This window comes from Chrysochloris asiatica, unplaced genomic scaffold (assembly GCF_000296735.1).
Source record: "Chrysochloris asiatica unplaced genomic scaffold, ChrAsi1.0 scaffold00027, whole genome shotgun sequence".
Taxonomy (NCBI): domain Eukaryota; kingdom Metazoa; phylum Chordata; class Mammalia; order Afrosoricida; family Chrysochloridae; genus Chrysochloris; species Chrysochloris asiatica.
In genome coordinates, this window is record NW_006408545.1 from 8,628,450 (window position 1) to 8,649,616 (window position 21,167).

At 38.9% G+C, this 21,167-nt stretch overlaps 1 protein-coding gene across 1 annotated transcript; it reads left to right on the plus strand.

The window, feature by feature from the left end:
• The first annotated feature begins 10,720 nt into the window (after window positions 1-10,720).
• COL10A1 (collagen, type X, alpha 1) lies at window positions 10,721-18,949 on the plus strand. Its single transcript, XM_006839913.1, has 2 exons — window positions 10,721-10,883; window positions 16,901-18,949. Exons 1-2 carry the CDS (start codon window positions 10,730-10,732, stop codon window positions 18,787-18,789), a joined length of 2,043 nt encoding a protein of 680 aa, XP_006839976.1. The 5' UTR covers window positions 10,721-10,729; the 3' UTR covers window positions 18,790-18,949.
• The last annotated feature ends 2,218 nt before the right edge of the window (window positions 18,950-21,167 follow it).

The window sequence follows — 21,167 nt, forward strand, 5'->3', positions numbered from 1 at the left end:
GAATTGCCAGTCTTGGGGTTAGAAATCTAGTGCTTATCCTACAGTATCACACTAGGGCCTCCGTGGATCATACTGTTGTTGTTGTTAAGTGTCGTCGAGTCGGTTCCAACCCATTGCAACCCTGTACGGGGTTTCCGAGGCTGTAAATCTTTACGGGAGCAGAAAGCCTCATCTTTCTCCTGCGGAGCGGCTGGTAGTTTCAAACTGCTAACCTTGCGGTTCACAGCCGGATTCGTAACCACTATGTTACCAGAGCTGGTAGAAGCATTAAAGGAATTGCAAAAATAATCTTATGCCATTTTGTCCTGGTGTGGCACTGCGAGTTAATGCGCTGGACTGCAAAGTCAGTTTAAACCAGAAGGTCAGCAGTTCAAAGTCACCAATCACTCATCGGAAACCCTATACAGGGTCACTATGGCACTAACAGCAACAAGAACAATTTTCAATATTATGGTATTATGTTGGTACGGTTATTCTGAGAAGTTACTTAATAAAGATAAACACTGGACAGCAAGGTCTGTTTGAACCACAAAGTTGGCAGTCCTCAGAAACCCTCTACAGAGCCTCTAGGAGTCTGAACCAGCTTGACAGCAGCTTACAACTTCAGTAAGTCTGAAGTCATTAAATAAATACTTGGGATTCTGAATGTGAACTGGATGTATCACTATGAAGTCATGTTGTATTCAGTTATGTACTTCATGTGTATATTTCCTAGACTAGACCAAGGGCGATGAGCACCTCCAGAATTCAGACCTCAGATTGTGGCATTAAACATCAATTTCCTATGAACACGTACCATGATTCCTTGGGGGAAAAATAACTGATTACAGTTATAGGCAAGGAAAGGTCCTCAAAGAAAGGAAGTTATAACAGACTGGAAAGATCATATGAAAAGGACTTACAACCAACTTGAAAAGGCTCCTTCTTGCCAAAATGAGAGAAAAAAAATGAGCAATAATAAGAACTGCTCGATTATTTTAGAAGCACACAGAAAACATTTAAGTTAAAACATAAATTTATAATACCACTTAAACATACACACAAACACCTACCTCTCTGGAGGACACTAGGAAAAAACAAACTTATTAAAAAAAAAAATACTATTAAAGGCATTTATCCTACTTTTCCTATAGAAACCGTACATCAGGCTAACTTAATGATGGATGAAGGATTATTTCTCTTTATGCATCCTAGCTAATAAAAAAAGAGGAAAGATGCAGGCAGAATTATCATCACTTTGCAACCTTTAATGGACTCCTGGTATAGGTTTAAGCACTGCACTGCGGACCACAAGGTCGGTGATTCAAACCCACCAGGCGCTCCTTGGAAACCCTGCATAGGGTTGATCAGCACTTAACAACAACAACAATGAACTCATAAACCTAGGTAATAATGACAATGTTTAGCAACGTCACAAAAAAAGAGAGAACTAGCCAGGAAGGGTTTTCTGATAAAAATACACTACCCTCTGCTACTTAAAAAGCATACATAGGTGTGTAAAATATACCACCTATTGCCAAAAGATTGTGTATATGTGTATGCGGAGTCCTGATGTGGCATTGTGGGCTAATGTGCTGGACTGCAAAATCGGTTTGAATTACAAGGTCAACAGTTCAAGCTTATCAGCCACTCCTTGGAAACCCTGTACAGGGTTGCTATGGGTCGGAAACAACTTGACTGCACTTGACAACACAAACAACAACAATACGTGTATGTATGTGTGTGTGTATCTCAAACTGGAATCTGATTAAACATCCTGATGTAACTATTTACAGAAAATATAGGATGCAAAGGACAAGTTAAATGGTAACAAAATCAGATTGTGGAAAATCGTAAAGGAAAGATGACCCAATTTTATACCAAATAGACTACAAAGGGGAAAAGAGAGAAATTGATGAGAAATTCAAATGAACAGGATTTAAGAGACATAATAACCAGTTGCAATGCATCAACCTAATTTGAACAAACATTAAACCAATCAATTGAAAATGTATGAATATGTACACACACACTGCTATTGGGATTCAGGTCCATATGCGCATTAGTCTATTCCAAACAAAACCTGTTTAAACATGTCTTTGTAATAAGTGGATGACTACAGACAAGTTCTTTCAGTAATACACTGGTCTTAGTCTTCTTGGTTTGCTTAAAAAAAAAACAAACAAAAAAACTTTTGTTTCATAAAAAACAATTTTGAAGTCAAGGCTAGTATCAAATTTTAAATAAACTTCAAGTGGATATCTTCCCAAATCATTGAAGCTTTACAGGTTTACAGGTATTCTGTCACATATGAAACAACAGTTTTCAGATGGATTAAGCATTTTAAGGGAAGACTTCATAGATGAGCCACATTAGGGAAGATCATCAGTTTGGGCAAATGAAGAAACTGTGCCTGAGGTCTAGAGCCTGGTGGAAGAACAATGTAGAATTACTATCGATTCGATAGCTACTGAAGTTAGTATCTCATGTGATTCAGTAGTTCCAATTTAATTGAACATCTTGGCCTCAGCAAGCTTTCGGTACTCAAAAAACTGATCTTTTCATCAGTCTTTCGAGCAACAATGAAGCTAATGAAGACGATTTTGTGGAACAAATCCTAACCAGGGATGAGTCTTTGATCCAGAAAGCAATGTCCAATCTAAACACTGGTTTCTGAGGGGATCTGCTAGGTGAGTTAAATTCAAAGAAGAAAGATTAGCTCAGAATGTTATGGCAACTGTTTTGGGATTTCAAAAGGGTCATCTTGATAGATTTTTCTCAAAGGACACAAGATTATCACTGGAGTTTATTAGGAAGAAGTTTAAGAAAATTGAAAACTTGCATCAGTGAAAAAAACAGTTAGGAAAGTGAAAAAAAACACTGAGGAATTTTTTTCCATCACAAAAATGTACATGGGTAACAAAGACTGCCTTATTAGAACTTTACCCCATCCACCTTAGAGTCCTGATCTTGCCTGTTCAGACTTCTTTATGTGCCCCAAACTCAAAGAACTCTTGGGTTCCTCAAGGATGCCAAAACTGCTGTTATAGCATGGGTTAAATTGAAGAGCTCAGAATTATTCAGGGAGAAGATGTGTTAGAAAAGTATATAGACCTAGATAGAGGGTATATTGACAAATAATAGCTTCACATATTGATATTTCTTTTAAAGAAAGTTTTCACCAATTTTGTAGCAATACTTTTTTATTAGCCGGCATATGCACCAATGGATGCACTGCATGGAAGTGCTGATTCACCTATAACAAGACATTTGGAAGACAACTTCCTAGCCAGCTGACTCAAAGAGATGCATATCTGTGCCCATTCTTAAGAAAGATGACCCAACAGAATATGGATATTGTTGAACAATATCATTAACATTACATACAAGTAAAATTTTGCTGAAGATAATTCAAAAATGGTATAGCAGTACACCAACAGAATACGACAAGAAACTCAAGAGGGATTCAGAAGAGGATGTGGAATGAGGGATATCACTGCAGATATGAGATGGATCTTGGCTGAAAACAGAGACTACCAGAAAGATGTTTACTTGTGTTTTATTGACTATGCAAAAGCATTCAGCTATGTGGATCATAACAAATTGTGGATAACATTGAAAAGAATTGGAATTCCAGAACACTTAATTGTACAAATGCAGAACCTGTACAAAGACCAAGAGGCAGTTGTTTGAACTGACAAGAGGATACTGAATGGTTTAAAATCAGGAAATTTGTGTATCAGGGTTGTATCCTCCCACCATATTTATCCAATCTGTGCATTGAGCAAATTCAAGAAACTGAACTATTGTGATACCTTGTATTTACTTGATGTGGCTTTCCCCCCCAAAGTTTTCTTAATTCCCACCAAGTGATTGAGTGGGACCATGCAAATAAGATATATAGAATTCTAAGGCTGGGATTGGTTAGTTTTGCCCTCCAGCTAGATTTAAAGGGGCCATCTCAGAAGCAAAGATGGAAGATGCCAGGATCATCAAGATGGAAGAGCATGAGTGAAGTGTGTGACTCCCTACCTAGAGAAACAGCAATGGCAGGGGCAATGGCAGAAGCGGTGGCATGAAGAGACAGAGCAGTGTCCAGTTCTAGACCCATGGACTGAGTAAAGCTTAGTGCCTGTCGGCAGGAGACTAGCTTGTAGAATGTGTCCTTTGGACATTCACAGAATGGCTAAAAGAACTTTGTAACATTTGCCTGAATAGGGCAGAGGTCAAGGGACCTTAAGGCTGAGACGCTGAAGACAAGAGTAAGGCATGCCTGCAGTATGGCAGACAAGAGGCGTTCCTGATTGGAGAACTGCTGTGTCTTGAGTTGGCTTTGATCCTGAATTGTACCTGTTTACTTCCTTAATAAACCCCATAATCATGAGTATTGTTATGAGCTCAGTATGGCCATTGCAATGGATTATTGAACCTAGATGTAAAGCAGAGAATGCTGTGGTTAGAATGCTTGGTGTCAGAACAGGGTAAAGAAGGTTGTAGGATGGAAACATGTCTGACCTTCCTTTCCTAGGAATTGACCTTGGGCTGATTCTGAGTTTGATTATCTTTCCCCCTTGTGAAGCCACTGGAAGTCAGACATGGTTTCTACATGAGTTTTGCAACTATATAAAGAAATACATGGCATCAGGATTGGAGGAAGACTTACTGGCAACCTGTGATATGCAGATGAAAAAACCTTGCTTGCTGGTAGCAAAGAGGACTTGAATACTTACTGATGAAAATCAAAGAATAAAGACTTCAATATGGATTATACCTCTACATAAAGAAAACAAAAATCTAATAAGCAACAACATGATAAATGGAGAAAATATTGAACTTGTCAAGGATTTAATTTTACTCATACCAAGGGAACCCTGGTAGCTTAGTGGATTACGAACTGGGCTGCTAACCTCCTGACCATTGGGAGAAATATGAGGCAGCCAACACTCATGGAACTAGCAGTCAAGAAATCAAACAACACATTGCACTGGACAAATCTGCTGAAAAATACCTCTTTCAAGAGTTCTGTTTATCAGAGTGCATGTATGTCCCATTTCAAGAAAAGTCAAATAATCATTTGCAAGAGAATCAGTCTGTATCCTAAGCATTTCAATAAAAAGTTAAAAAAAAAAAAGTGTTAAAAAACAAAGATTTTGCTTTGATGACTTAGGTATGTGTCAGTCACCCAAGCCATGGGAATTTCTAATAACTTCGTATGTGTGTGAAAGGTGGACAATGAATAAGAAAGAAAAAGAACTGATGCGTTTAAATTATGCTTTAGTAATGAATACTAAATATACTATAGATTGCTAAAAGAATGAACAAGTCTGTCTTGGAGAAGTACAGTAAGAATGTTTTCTAGAAGCAAGGATGGTGAGACTTCCTGTCACACACCTTGGATATCATGCTCTGCAAAGTAGTTGTTAATATTGTTAAGTGCTGTTGAGTTAGTTCTAACTCATAGTGACAACTGACCTTGTGGTTCAAACTGACCTTGTGGTTCAGTGTTCATCTTAAAGCCACACACCAGGACTCAGGGTGAAAGAGGGAGGCCCTACAAGAAATGAATAGACACAGTTGCTTCTATAACAATGGGCTCAAACACAGCAGTCGTTGTGAGGATGGTGCAGTGCCAGGCAGTGTGAGTCGAATCTAACTTGATGGTGGCACCTAACAACAACATGAGGCAGCTTCAAAAAGTTCTGGGAAGAACACCTATATTTGCAGATAGTACCCATTTGACCTGGCCTCAATGGCTGGATGACTAGAACTCAACTAGAGGAAGAAAGAAGAAAAAAGAGTAATCTGCTACAATTTGATGAACTTGACCTGTGCTTGTGAATGTATTAGCTCAAAATAGGGAAGGAATCTTTATAGCGAGGATCACTCTCACCCCCTTGAGACACAGGGTTGATAGGGATGGGCAACTTAGACACTGGCTACCCAAAATGGGGGGCCTACACAGGCACAGAGTGACTGGCTTACAAGCTGTCAAGAGGGAGCCTAGTTCCAGAGGATGTGGGGAAAGGTAGACTCTCCACTGAGTTGCTTCCAACCTGTCTGGATGGGGCTGGTGAAAGGAGATGGGGATTAGACTCTTGAGGTTCAATAGTGAATAATTGCTATCATGACTGATTGTGACTGTTGCAAATGTAAGGCAGACGTTTTGTAATAAAAGAAGTGGAGTGGCTAATCTTTCAGTCCAGGAGCGGAGGAACCTGGGGTCATCAAGAGAGATGAGTAGAGTGCAGAACCCTATCCAGAGAAGCAGCGATGCCAGAGATGGGGGCAGAGATGATGACGTGGAGAGATGGAGCGGCTGGGGACTCTGGACTCTGGGAGGGAGAGGGGCTGTGTGCTGATGGCCAGGGGCCAGGCTTGCAGGGTGTACCCTTTGGCTGTTTGATGATGCATGAAAGGAATTGTAATCATTACAATGAAACGAAATAAGATAGGATGAATGTAAAGCTAATGTTGTCCCATATAAACTATCACATAATTCACAATAAAAACTTAAAAAAAAAAGTTCTAGGAAAAATTCTATTTTGTGTTCATTCCATTTTTCCATGAACTTTCTTAAATCCTTTCTTACATGTGTGTGTATATATATGCACACACTATGACTAGGAAAATTTGGACATGAATTAAAACATCTAATAATATTAGAAATGGGTTTGTGTGTGTGTGTGTGATAAAGAAATTGTTTGAAAGAAAAAATAATTCTTATTTGCTAGAAATACATACTGAAATATTTACAGACAAATCAGTACCATATATTAGATTTGCTTCAAATATTGGGGAGTGGTGATGGAAGGGAAGTTGAATGGCAATAAAATGAGAATAGTTTAAGCTGAATGATGGCTACAGACGTATTTATTGTAACTCTTCCACTTCCATATAAACTGAAAATTTTCTATGTTGTTAAGTGCCGTTGAGTCGGTTCTGACCCATAGCAAGTGCTGACCTTGCAGTTCAAACCGATTTTGTAGTCCATCACATTAACTCATTAAAAAATGAAATCATAAGAATTATATTATTAATATTAACAATTTGGTAATAGACCATTGGTATTATGCTATCAATTAGGAATCCATCATGATCACCTGTGGAACTTTTTCATAGTATAGTCTTTGAACCACCACTATCTTACTGAAGCCCCAAATATTGAGAAGCGTGTGTCATGTTCCTCAGGACTGCTGGAGTAGGAAAAAAGGTGAAGTCACTGTATAAATACTTTAAGGCGTTTATACATTTAAGGTGTTTATGCATTATTCACCCAGCAATAATCTTAGTGCTTGACATGGTAGAGATACTCAAGACTTATCTGGGAGTTAATGATGACCCAGAGAAAAAGTGAAAATGAATGGGAAACTCAATATCAGCTAATTGTTAAATACGCAGGAAACATCATTCATACTTGATATAAATAAAAAAACACTCAGGTTACGGGATTTAAAGAGTATAGCTCTGTTTTAAGTGGAATGGGTTTCCATCCTAAAGCCACAGACTAGTCACTTCAAACAGCTGTAAGTAAACACTCTAAATAAAAATAGCTTTAAATACACAATTGGGTAAGGTGTGGCTAGTAAATATTCTGATTCTACAATCTGTTTTGGACAAGACAGTGCTTCTTATATGACTAACAAAGCAAACAGCAGTCAAAGTCCTTGTGCTGAAATAAGTAGACTATTTGCAAATCGGGCTGAACGTCCAACCAAGGGTTATTCAATAAAGACACCACATTTTCAAAAACTAATAGGAAATAAAGAATGACAAATACCCACAATATTTACATATCCAAAAAAGAAGGCATATAACCACCTGGTATGGATTCCCCCCCTCCCTCTTTGGTCTGTAAGCATTTTTAAATATACCTGCAAAAGGATGAAGTTATATTGAAATGTATCAAGTACTAAATAGAGCTAAGCCAAGTCCATAGTATGACCACGGGAGACAACAGAATACCTCAAACACAAGAATAATTTCATTCTAATTTTAAAGCTGGGAGGAGTTTAACAACTACCTAATTCAACCTTTTCATCAGGTCAATGATAAAGAGACATCTGGAGACATTAAGGTGAAAAATATGAGAAAATGCTTCGAGTAGCTATAGGTTAACAAATGGTCTACACTAGCGCATAATATTTTAGGTATTAAAATTTGGGAATTCTTCTTCTGAACTTTCACATGAATGATTTACAATGCTCTGGTATTACAGTGGTTATGAGTTGGGCTGCTAATCTCACAGTCAGCAGTTCAAAACTACCAGCTCTTCCAAGGGAAAAAAAATGAGGCTTTCTGCTCTCATAAAGATTTATAACCATGGAAACCATATACAGAGTGGCTAGGAGTCAGAACTGACTACATGGTACCTAACCACCACCACCACTAGTCTTTATTATAAAAAAAAAAGTGCATGCACGCATATCCATATATACACAGAAATACGGAGTTCTAATAACTTCTTTCAAAACAAGTTCTTCAGCTCAGCATTCAAGAACATCCTAATCCTATCACACCTACTTTTTCAAAATCTTGCCCAAATGGACCATAAACAAAAATGGAAGGCAGCCATTTTCTCTCACTTGTCATTTGTGGTCTCTTACAGATGTAGTAGGAGTCCTGGTGTGGCGCTGTGGGTTAATGCGTCAGACTGCAAAACCGTTTGAACTTCAAGGTCTGTGGTTCAAGCTCACCAGCTGCTCCTAGGAAACCCTATACAGGGTAGCTATGGGTCGAAACTGACTTGACAAACTTAACAACAACAACAGATGTAGTAAGGTGCCCTGGTAGTTTAGTGGGTTATGAGTTGGGCTGCTCACCACAGAAGAGGGTTGTTGTTGTTGTTGTTGAGTGCCATCGAGTCGGGTCCGACCCATAGCGACCCTGTACAGGGTTTCCAAGGGTGTAAATCTTTACGGGAGTAGAAAGCCTCATCTTTCTCCCGCGGAGCGGCTGGTAGTTTCGAACCGCTGACCTTAAGGTTCGCAGCCCGATTCGTAACCACTACGCTACCAGAGCTCCTTACAGAAGAGGGAGAAAGCAATAATAATAATAATAATAACAAACCTCTTGGTGTGGCGCTGTGTCCTAGTGTGTCAGACTACAAAGTCGTTTGAACTGCAAGGTCGATGGTTCAAGCTCACCAGCTGTTCCTTGGAAACCCTACACAGGGTCACTATGGGTTGGAATCGACTGAACGGCACTTAACAAATTTTGCTATAGGTCATTCAATTATTTTAGCTGCTGATAAATCTTGAATAACATTACTTTAATTCTGCAGCGGTACTACAAATTCACCTGCCCACCTGTTTTACCTGTGTAGCTTATCTGATTTAAATCCAGAGGGATGAAATTTTAATAAGATAAAATTTGAGGCACTGAACTTCCTGTCATTATTAGATTCTTTAGGATCCTGACACTAATATTGTTAATGTTGTTGTTAAGTGCTGTTGAGTCAATTCTGACTCATTGCGACCCTGTATAGGGTTTCCAAGGAGCAGCTGGTGAACTTGAACCACCAACCTTGTGGCTCAAGCTGACTTTGCAGTTCAGCACATTAACCCACAGTGCCACACTGATATTAAAAATCCCCTAATGCGGAGTCCTGGTGTGGCACTGTGGGTTAATGCGCTCTATATAATAACTAAGGAATTTACATGATTGGAGGTTAAACTCACCAGCTACTCCTCTCAGAAACCTTATACAGGGTTGCTATGAGTTGGAACCAACTAGATGGTGCTTAAGAACAACAGTATCTACATACACTACCAAATATTTTCAGCTTAATAACACAAGTATATGTTTTTCAAAACTGAAAAGGAATTATTACTGTCCCATCATAAACCAACCTAAACATGTGAGTAATAATTCTAAAATAAAATCACAAGAAAAGATGGTGCAAAATTAAAACTGTTAACATATACTCAAAATAAACAGTTTATTTTTCAATAAGAAAATTAGGAAAAGAAGAGCCCAGCCTGATCTTGTATGCTGCTCAGTAGAACTTTCCACCATAATTAGTGTTTACCAGCTCTGAGGGGAGGAGCTTAAACTCATGTAGTCAGAGAAAAAACAGCATAAATACTGCAGGGCAGCTCTGTAGAGGGCATCTTCTACACTGCTCACCTGGGCAGAGGAGGTCTCACAGAGCTGCCCAGAGACCAGCTCTAGGAATTGCAAGCACCCAGGTAAGACTATGGCTTAGCGCTCACTACTCATGTGCTATCTTGTTTGTCAACAAGTTTCAACAAATATACGATTTCTCTTTTTGTGGTTTAAAAATATGGCTTCCCATACAATTCACTCAGAGAGTTTATTTTGTATCAGTATCAGTTTATATAAAACAGTTGGATTATAAACTTATTTGTTAAAACATGCCTTGACCTGAATTTCGGTGTACTTTGAAACTTTTGGATATTTCAGTTAATATCAGAGATCCTGAACAGTATTTAAAATTGCTCTCCTACAATAACTAAGACATGTATTCACATAACCATAAAATTATAGCTCTCATTAATTTATGGAATATATTCAAAATATATTGTTGTTAAGTGCCACTGAGTTGGTTCCAACTCATAACAATCTTGTATAAGGTTTCTGAGGAGCACCTGGTGGGTTTGAAATATGAAAAAAAATAGACAAGTGTGCTCATGTAAGGAATTTGTTTGTGCAACATTAGAATAAGGGAACAGGTCAATAACAAAGCGCTATGAAATTATTCCTTTCTGTTTTGTAGAGTCCACCTGAGAATATGCTGCCACAACTAGGCTTTTTGCTGCTAATGTCCTTGAACTTGGTTCATGGAGGGTTTTACGCTGAGCGATACCAAACACCCACAGGCATAAAAGGCCCACTACATAACACCAAGACACAGTTCTTCATCCCTTATGCCATAAAAAGTAAAGGTAAACTGAATTGCATATTTTGCTCTATTAATCAGTTGGTTGTTGCTTTCTGCAATCTTAATGATCTTTTTAACAAAATGCTTTTAACTGTTTGGTTTGAAATTATTTTTAATGTTTCTATATTATTACAATAAATGATTTGTGTAAAGAGTAGGTCTATTCAAGAACATTAACATCTCTTACAAAAGAAGTTATAGTAGAAAGATACACCGAAAGAATATTAAGAAATTTCATGTGTGGGCATTTCCTCCTCTCAAATGATGTCTTTTCACCAATAATCTACCCATAATCCAGAAATATTAATCAAAATAAAACTAATCAAGCTTAAAATGTTCTAACTAAAAGGAATTATCAAATGTAGAAATAGAGTTGTTGTTGTTAAGCGCCGTCGAGTCCATTCCAATCCATAGCGACCCTATACAGGGTTTCCAAGGAGCAGCTGGTGAGCCTGAACTACCAACCTTGCAAGAAATAGAATAGCAAGTATATATGCCTAAACACTTACATATATTTGTTTTTGAAATCTATTCAACTAACACACAAATTTAAGTAAACTTAAGTTTTTATCAGATAGAACCTTATACTTCACCCAAGTAAATTTAAGTGGCAAATGAAGTAGCCATTCTCATCATCATTTATACATTTTTGTATAGTTTAGTGGTTACAAGCAAGACTTAACTGCCAGTACTCACAGTATGCAGTTGGATAGATTATTTATTCTTCTGTGCCATGGTTTCCTCATTTGTATAACAAGGAACAGTATCTTAAAGGGCTATTGTTTTTGTGTGCAGTCCAAGTTAGTTCTCCCGAGGAGCAACTGATGGGATTGAACTGCTGACCTTGTTATTTGCAGTCTAGTGCTTGTCCTACGGCACCACGTTAATAATTACTACTATTACCTCTTCTACTCTTATTTCTAGTATTTTAGTACTACTTTTGGTAATGTTGTTTTGTTTAGTGCTGTTGAGTCATAGTGACCCTGTATGGGGTTTCTGAGGAGCAGCTGGTGGGTTTGAACTGTCAGCCTTGTGACTCACAGTCCAGTGCTGATCCTACAGCGCTATACCAGGAGTAATCCAGCTATGCATAAGCTTTTATTTTCTTCTTAAATCTACTCCTCATCTGTCCAGCATTGTCAGTTACTGTGACGAGTACTGAGATAATGTATGAAAGAGTCTAACAAAATCTCCAAGAAGAGCAATCATTTGGTCTCATATTTACCAATTCTCTTTAATAACATCTGTCACAAGCTGCCTGTAAAGCAGCTACTAAAATGAGCTGAATCTAAACTTATTGTAGAATTCAAATTTCCTTTCCATACTGTTTTTTTGTTTTTTCCATTGTGTTGTTGTTGTTGAGTTGGTGCTCACTTACAGTGACCCTATATAGGGGCTCCAAGGAGCAGGTGGTGGATTTGAACCACTGACCTTGTAGTAAGCAGTCCAATGCTTATCATAAGTGCCAAACCAGGATTCCTTTTTCATGATAGTTATTATACATTGTACCATCTAAATAAAGCTGAGACTATTTTTCATAAATAAATGATTGGGATAAATCATGTTGAGCAAATTAAACTCATAGGGTTGCCTTTTCAAGAAGAAAGATCAAATTTTTAAATATTTTACAAGAGGTAGCTTAATATTTGAAAATAAATGAACAGCACAACACATATTTTTGTATGTCTCAAAATACTTTAAAAAGGGAGAGAGTGAAAGAAGTTAGGTACTTAACACAATAAAATCAATTTGAAATGCCCAACAAACACTGGATTTAATACTCTCCAAATCCAACTCACAGTGACCCAAAAGGACAGTAGAACTTCCAAGGCTATAAATAGTTACGGAAGTGGACTGCCACATCTTTCTCTCATGAAGAAACTGGATGATTGGCACTTCAGACCTTTAAATTTGTAGCTGAGTGATTTAACTACTAAACCAGGAGGGCTCCTTCAGTGCCATCTATAATCACAAATTTAGACTTTTATAGCTTACCAAGATCACAGTAAATAGTCACAATTAAAAATACAGTGTATCACTGTTAGAAGCTTAAAAGTGTTTCTATCTCTCTACTTCATCTTGGCTATTTTTGCAGATTACATGAAAATGTGTATCTTTTTTAACAGATGGTAAGGTTTGGAAGCTATTTTTTTTTATTTTAATTTTTATGGGAATTGAGTGCAGGTTTACAGACAAGATCATCAACTTTATATTCAACAAATCATATACTCTTTTTCATCTCAATGATTACAGTCTCCTCCATGCAACAACAGTTACCCTGCTTCTTTCTTCCCTGTGGTTCCTTTTTCTATTCCACCCACTTTCCCATTCTTTCTCAAATTGGTTCTTAGGAAAATATTGCCCTTTTGATTTTGAATGATTGAGCATTCCATGGTGAGTATACCCTACTAGTATTGTTATCCCCCATATTCCTATCTACTGCTTTGCTGAAAATTGGGCCTTATGAGTGAGTTCCTTTCCAGACTTGAAGGGTAGTTGAGGGCCATATTCACAATTTCCTCCAGTCTCTTTGGACTACTAAATATATGGGATTTTTTTCTTTTTTTAAATAATTCTGAGTTCTGTTCCACATTTTCTCCCACTCTATCCAGAACCCTCTAACGTGATGCCTTTCAGAACAGTTGGTAGTGGTAGCGGGTTGAAGAACCATGGAGACTGATGTTTAATTGTTCCTTCAGTCCACTGGACTAACTGATTTCAAGCCTCTTCAATTCTTACCATTCTTCTTCCTTTCCTTCATGGGAAGTTAAAGCTGCACCTTAGAGGGCCTTTCATGAATAGAAGCTACATTTTAACTATTAATTCCACCTTAATCTCTTGTTGAGAATGCAAGTTGGAAACTCAAATACATTATCATCCAAAAGCAGGTACTAATAAAGACAAAGGGCCAGTTTATACAAGTAAGCCATTAAGTTGATGGTGGAAATACAAAGAGGTCCCTAAGTAGTTCTCAGGCACATTAATTCAACAAAAAGAGTTCAGTCCCAACACACTAAATTGTACTGGAGAGGATTCTGTAACTGGTGCCACATCTTGACACAACCAACCACTGTTTCAGTTCATCGGCATTTAGGAAACTTCTCTACCGAGTTTGTGTCTTTCCCTGAAGATGTTGTCACCCTATCTAGAATAGATAGGGTATTTCAGATGGCAAACTATGAACAGGAGCCAGACTCCAAGGATTCAACAGAATTCAGATTCCTTCTTGCATTAAGAGGCTGAGGACACAACAGAGCAACATTCCATGCTAGAGGGACCACCCTTAGCCTTAGTGGTGCTCAATGCAGCTGTTTTCAATAAAACTTGATTTTCCTTTCTACTTTAACATTTCAACAGATTTCTAATCAGAATAAGACAGTTATTTTTAGTATGAACATGATCCTTTAAAAATAAGACTCTGATGCAACACTTCTCTAACATAGTTCTCATTTTATAAAATGTGCTATTTTATTCCAAGCCATGAAGAAATCCTTTAGTTATTCATCTATTCTATTTGTAACATATCAATGTATTTGTATTACATATCAATGAAGTGATCATATATGTTCACTGAAGTCAATCAACAAGATATCTGTTAAAGTACTGAAACCATTCCATAAATTAATTTTCTCATAGTCTTTTTGCTAATGTCATGTTCTGAAAATCCATGGGTAAATAAATACCACACAATCAAATATTTGTAAATTACAATATAACTATAATTAGTTCAAATATAATGATAAAAGAACCAAAATTAAAACCAGATCCACTTCCACTGAGTCAATTCCGACTTAGAAAATGCAGCCCTGTATAGGGGTTCTTGAGGCTATAAATCTTTACCAGAGCAGAAGACCTCATCTTTCTCCTGAGAAGTGATTCGTGAGTTTGAACTACCGACCATGAGGTTAGCAGTCCAGTGCTTACCCTACAGTGCCACCAAGACTCCTTAAGATAAAGATACCTAAGTCTAAAATGAATATTTTTCTGTTTCATCATATCCATTTTAATGGTTTTGCTCTGTATTTTATATTTCATTTGTCAACAAATGTTTTTCAAATCTCAGGATCATCTCTACCCCAAAAAAAAAATTAGTAACTACTTTTAGCTAACTTCTTCTTAAATGCCAGTCAATCAACACTAAGTTCTGCTTTTTTTTTTTTTTTTTTTAATTAAATCCTATACTAACAACTAATAGCTAAAGGGAACTATACCCATAAAAATAAGCTTTCAAAGGCAATTTTCAATTCATTAAACATGAATGCCCATTTTGTCTTTATTTTGATTTTTAAAGCCATCGAAGATTTAGTTGACTAGAGCATGAGTATATTAATCATATTTTTAATGTGGCTCAAACGGCATAGCCATGAATCCTTGTCAGGTTTTGACCAAGAAATTCAACTACAGTGACACTTACTAAATCTATCATTACCACGAGACGTTTCCTGACAATACAAATATCTAAATAGTATAAACAGGCATTCTAACAATGCTTTTGAAAACTTACTAAACTGAAATTAGTTTAATACGAATTCTATCAAATAGGTATTTTAAATGATGTAATTTTATGACCATCTTTATTAGTGATTTAGTAATTGTTCTGTAAAACAGAGCATTTTATATAGATGATTACTGTCAAAAGGTACTTTGAAATGGTAATATTTCCCTAATTCTAGGGCCTAATGTCTGCAGTGCCCTGTGACATTCCACCTTTGAAAGGCCCAAAGAGCTCTTGGAAACCTCCCAGGGTACTGATCACAGCTCTCTTTGTGGCTGAAGCTCCTACAGGAACAGTTCTGAGCTTTGTTCACACTTGACTCTGTAGCATCTTTCACTGTAAAACTATTTCAATCTTAAGTCAGTACTGGAGAGTACAGTGATGGTTCCGTGGGAGAATTCTCTCCTCCCCTGTGGGAAAGCAGGTTTCATTCCTAGCCAATGTGGCCTCATATGCAGTTACTATGTTATGCATGTGTCCGCTAGTGGAGGCTTATGTGTTGTGATGCTGAACAGATCTAAGTGGCGCTTTCACAGCCAGATGGACTAGGGAAAAAAACATGGGCATCTACTTTCAAAAATCAGCCAAATAAAATATTATGGAAAACAACGGTCCAATACTATTGAACACGGCATCCCGGTGAGGTGGGGCTGAACTGAATCGCTAACAACAGTAACAACCATTGTTGTTGTTGTTGTTGTTGTTGTTGTTGTTATGAAGTGCCGTCGAGTCAGTTCCCACCCATAGCGACCCTGTATAGGGTTTCCAAGGAGAAGCTGGTGAGCTTGAACTGCCGACCTTGAAGTTCAAACAGCTTTGCAGTCTGGTGCATTAACCCACAGCGCCACACCAGGACTCCAGTAACAACCATTGAGTGCCATAAATGTCAATAAAAATGGAGATCAACCTAAATTATGTTCACCATGGTTATGGAAGATGTAAATTTAAATTATTTCTCATTTTGATTTATAATTTTCATGAGAAAATTGTTATAATTCTTCAACATTTTCCCATTTATATTCTGCATTTGTCTTTTTATTTCTCCTTTGTCAACTGCCTTTTTTTCTCCCCCACTTTCTAAGTAGGTGATTTTTCCCAAAACAAACCTGTCTTCAATGCACTTTTTTTTCTTTTTTTTCTTTTTTTCAATGCATTCTTATTCTAGACAAATTCTTCAAGCCCAGCATATTTATATGGCTCATTAGGGTGTAATGAAAGTATGATGGGATTTCAAAAAAGTTCATAAATGAAAGAAATTAAAAGATATTGGAGTTTTTCCACCAATTTTCTTTTTACAGCTCCTTCATATTATGGTAGCCAGAATCTTGAGAAACTATTTTCTAGTAAGGTTTTAGAAAAACCAAATAATTAAAATATGTCTGTCCCAAACCATTGAAGACTAAAGACTGATGAAGAATGAACTGAATGACACAGAAATGCCTTATCTGGATTCACAATTAGAGAAGCAGTGATTATCCTTAATGTTACTGACAGCCCTTCTTGGTGGGCTTTGGCTTGTCTTTTAGGCATACCAGTAAGAGGAGAGCAAGGTGTTCCTGGACCTGTAGGACCTACAGGCCCTCGAGGGCACCCAGGTCCTCCTGGGCCACCAGGAAAATCAGGCTATGGAAGTCCTGGACCCCAAGGAGAGCCAGGACTGCCAGGACCACCGGGACCATCAGCCACTGGGAAGCCTGGTATTCCAGGACTCCAAGGAAAACCAGGAGAAAGAGGACCATATGGGCCCAAAGGAGACATTGGACCAGCTGGTCTACCAGGACCCCGAGGTCCACCAGGACCACCTGGTATCCCTGGCCCAGCTGGAATTTCTGTGTCAGGAAAACCTGGACAACAGGGACCTACAGGAGCCCCCGGACCCAGAGGTTTTCCTGGAGAAAAAGGTGCACCAGGAGTCCCTGGAGTGAATGGACAGAAAGGGGAAGCGGGACATGGTTCTCCTGGCCGCCCAGGGGAGAGGGGCCTTCCAGGGGCTCAGGGGCCCATGGGACCACCTGGTCCTCCCGGAGTAGGAAAAAGAGGTGAAAACGGGTTTCCAGGACAACCAGGCATCAAAGGTGTTCGGGGATTTCCAGGGGAACGGGGACTCGCTGGCCCACCAGGTCCACAGGGTCCTCCTGGGGAACGAGGCCCAGTAGGCATTGGAAAGCCAGGACGCACTGGAGCCCCAGGTCAGCCAGGAATTCCAGGAGCCAAAGGTCACCCTGGCGCTCCTGGAATAGCGGGGCCCCCAGGGGCTCCTGGCTTTGGGAAACCAGGCTTGCCAGGCCTGAAAGGGAAAAGAGGACCCACCGGCCTTCCAGGAGGTCTAGGTGCCAAAGGGGAACAAGGCCCAACAGGTCACCCTGGAGAAACAGGACTGACTGGACCCCCTGGAAACCTGGGACCCCAAGGGCCAAAAGGAATCCCAGGCGACCATGGTATCCCAGGCTCTAAAGGTGAGATAGGGCCAGTAGGGCCTGCTGGACAACCTGGGGCTAAGGGAGAAAGGGGCTCCCCTGGTTTAGATGGGAAACCAGGATATGTAGGAGAGCCAGGTCTCAGTGGCTCTAAGGGTAGCCCAGGCTTACCAGGCCCAAAAGGGGACCCTGGTATTGGAGGGTCGCCGGGTCTACCAGGTCCTGTGGGCCCAGCAGGAGCTAAGGGAATGCCTGGTTATAATGGTGAGCCTGGTTCCAGAGGTGCCCCTGGAATACCAGGAACTAAAGGTCCCATTGGTCCACCAGGCATTCCAGGTCTCCCAGGATCTAAAGGGGATCCAGGAAATCCAGGCCCTCCTGGTCCAGCTGGCATAGCAACTAAGGGCCTCAGTGGACCAACGGGGCTACCAGGACCTACAGGCCCAAGAGGCCATGATGGAAAGCCTGGCCTTCCAGGACCCCCTGGGCCTCCAGGTCCCCCAGGCAAAGGAGCCATGCCTGAGGACTTCATAAAGGCAGGCCAAAGGCCCAGTCTTTCTGGAATACCTCTTGCTAGTGCCAATCAGGGTGTTACAGGAATGCCCGTGTCTGCTTTTACTGTTATCCTCTCCAAAGCTTACCCGGCAATAGGCACCCCTATCCCATTTGATAAGATTTTGTATAACAGGCAACATCATTATGATCCAAGAACAGGCATCTTTACTTGTAGCCTACCAGGAATATATTATTTCTCCTACCATGTGCATGTGAAAGGGACTCATGTTTGGGTAGGCCTCTATAAGAATGGTGCCCCTGTAATGTACACCTATGATGAATATACCAAAGGCTACCTGGATCAGGCTTCGGGCAGCGCGATCCTCGAGCTCACAGAAAATGACCAGGTGTGGCTCCAGTTGCCCAATGCCGAGTCCAATGGCCTGTACTCCTCTGAGTATGTCCACTCCTCCTTCTCAGGATTCCTAGTGACTCCAATGTGAGCATTCCTACTGAGCTGATCTAAATCTTCTGCTTGAAAAGGCATTTCCCAGTCCCACCCTACCCTACAAAATGCATACAGAGGTAGGCTGAAAAAAATGTGACTTCTTTTGTTTAGTGTCCCAAAATACAGATTTGAGCTATCAGACCAACAAATGTGCCTCCTGGGGGGGAGGGAGGGGAATGAGTAGCACTGGTTAATGATATGTGAAGACCTTCTTGAATTTACAGATGGCATTCCTATGTGAATTTCTTCATGTTTAGGAATGTCACCATAAAAATCTTACTAAGTTAAGAAAAAGAAGAAAGAAAAAAAAAAACCTTTCACAAAAAAATAGATATGCAACCTTAACTATGTTAAACTGAATTTAGAAACTCAGCATTCCTTTTTAAAATAGGTCCATTGCTAACAAGAGAACTTCTGAGAAAGCATCAGGAGGTATCATATGACTTTGTAAAACTTAAGTACTTGAATATTCAAATTTAAGAGACACTGTATACCCTAATATATTTCTGATGGTGCATTACTCTAAGGCTTATATGACCCCTCTCAACAAGATTTTTTCAAATATATAAAAATACATGTCCTTTTAAAAGCTCTAATGAAGAAAACAAAATACTGTGTTAAAATGAATTGGAAACACAAGGTGCTGTACTTGTGAGCCTTTTCAAGCTTTTCTGTGATTGTGAAGAAGTTTTCTATATGCCCTTCATAACTTGGAAGTAAGTGTCTAACTATTATTTATTTAAAGTGCTCAATACAGATTTAAACACTGTTAAAAAAATGATGTTGATTAGTTTTCCTATTACTGTAAGTTGAATTGATTTGGTTTCTTTAATTACTTATTGACTCTCATTTAATATGATTTTGTGGGTTTACAGAACATTAGCATGTGGACATTGTGTCTCCCATTCCAGTGAAAATTATAACTAATGTCAAGGGTTTTAAAATCTGATTAGAAATGAAAATATATTATTTATTTATCCTCTGTACTGTATTTTTATATTGCTGTTCAAAATTGTAAGCTGTGCATCACTTATTAATAAAGTTTAATAAAACAAGCACAAAATGTTTTACCTGCTCTTTATTTATAATGCAATAAAATAACATTGATAGATATTTTGTTGTTGAATTTATTTAAAACCAGCAATTTTCTATCCTAACTATTCTTTTTCAGATTTTTAATTCTGCAAAGTTTATAAAAAGTAGAACAGTAAAGTTGTTGTTGCTAAGTGCCATCGAGTCGGTTCTGACTCATAAAAACCCTGTATAGGATTTCCGAGGAGCAGCTGGTGAGTTTGAACCGCTGACCTTGCGGTTCAAACAGACCTTGCAGTCTAGAGTCAGGATCATGACAGATGACTAAGCATCAAAAAAGACTATCACCCCAAAGCAGTGATTTTCTCCTGAAAGAGAATGAAAAAGCTGACAGAGAAATATGCAGTTTGAACAAACTTTCTGCAGCTACCATTGCCTTGACATGTTTTTAGTCAAAATATTTAAAACAATTTTGATTATTTGAGTTGCATTAAAAGAAGGCAAGCAATTTTTTATGCCAATCAAAAGGCAACATTTTTCTAAGCTGAAAAACACTGCTCTTGAGTATTCATCAGCTACTGGCTGAATCTGGACAGTCTAGCTCATTTTAACAAAGTATTCATATATATGTATTTTTTAAGTTGCCATTGAGTCAATTCTACCTCATGGCAATCCCATGTGTGTCAGAGGACAATTCTGTTTTATGGAGCTTTCAATGGCTGATGTTTCCAAAAGTAGATTATCAGGCCTTTTTTTTCTGAGGGTAAGTACCTACGGGTAGACTTGAACCCCCAACCCTGCAGTTAACAGTCAAATGCATTAACCATTTGCACCACCCAGGGATTCCAACATACTACAAAAGTATCTATCTATTCCCTAGACGTAACATCTGTGTAACCCAAGAAACATGTGACTAAGAACGTGAAACACTAGGTGTGAGTCTGGTGAAGTCTTTGTCCTCATTCTGGATCAGCTGGTCCTGTCTTTTAAGCAATAAAACCAGAATTTTCACCAGTAGGCACTTCGCCACTTGCTTGTAACTACTACACCATTGGGTACAGGTGTCTCTAACCCTCATTCCCAAACCAGGAAACAGCAAAGCTGAAACTTCCGTTCTAAGGAATCTGCAGAATAACTCTAAGGGCCGGCAGTGAGAGAAAGTTTAGCTTCACAGCTTAGAATCCTGGCAATTATGGCCACGTAAAATCAAATTGTTGTTGTTGTTGTTAGGTGCCATTGAGTCAGTACCAACTCATAGCAATCCTATGCACAGCAGAACGGAACACTGCTCGATCAAATTAAGTCCTAATTAATGAACACAGAAAAATAGGTAGCTTCTAA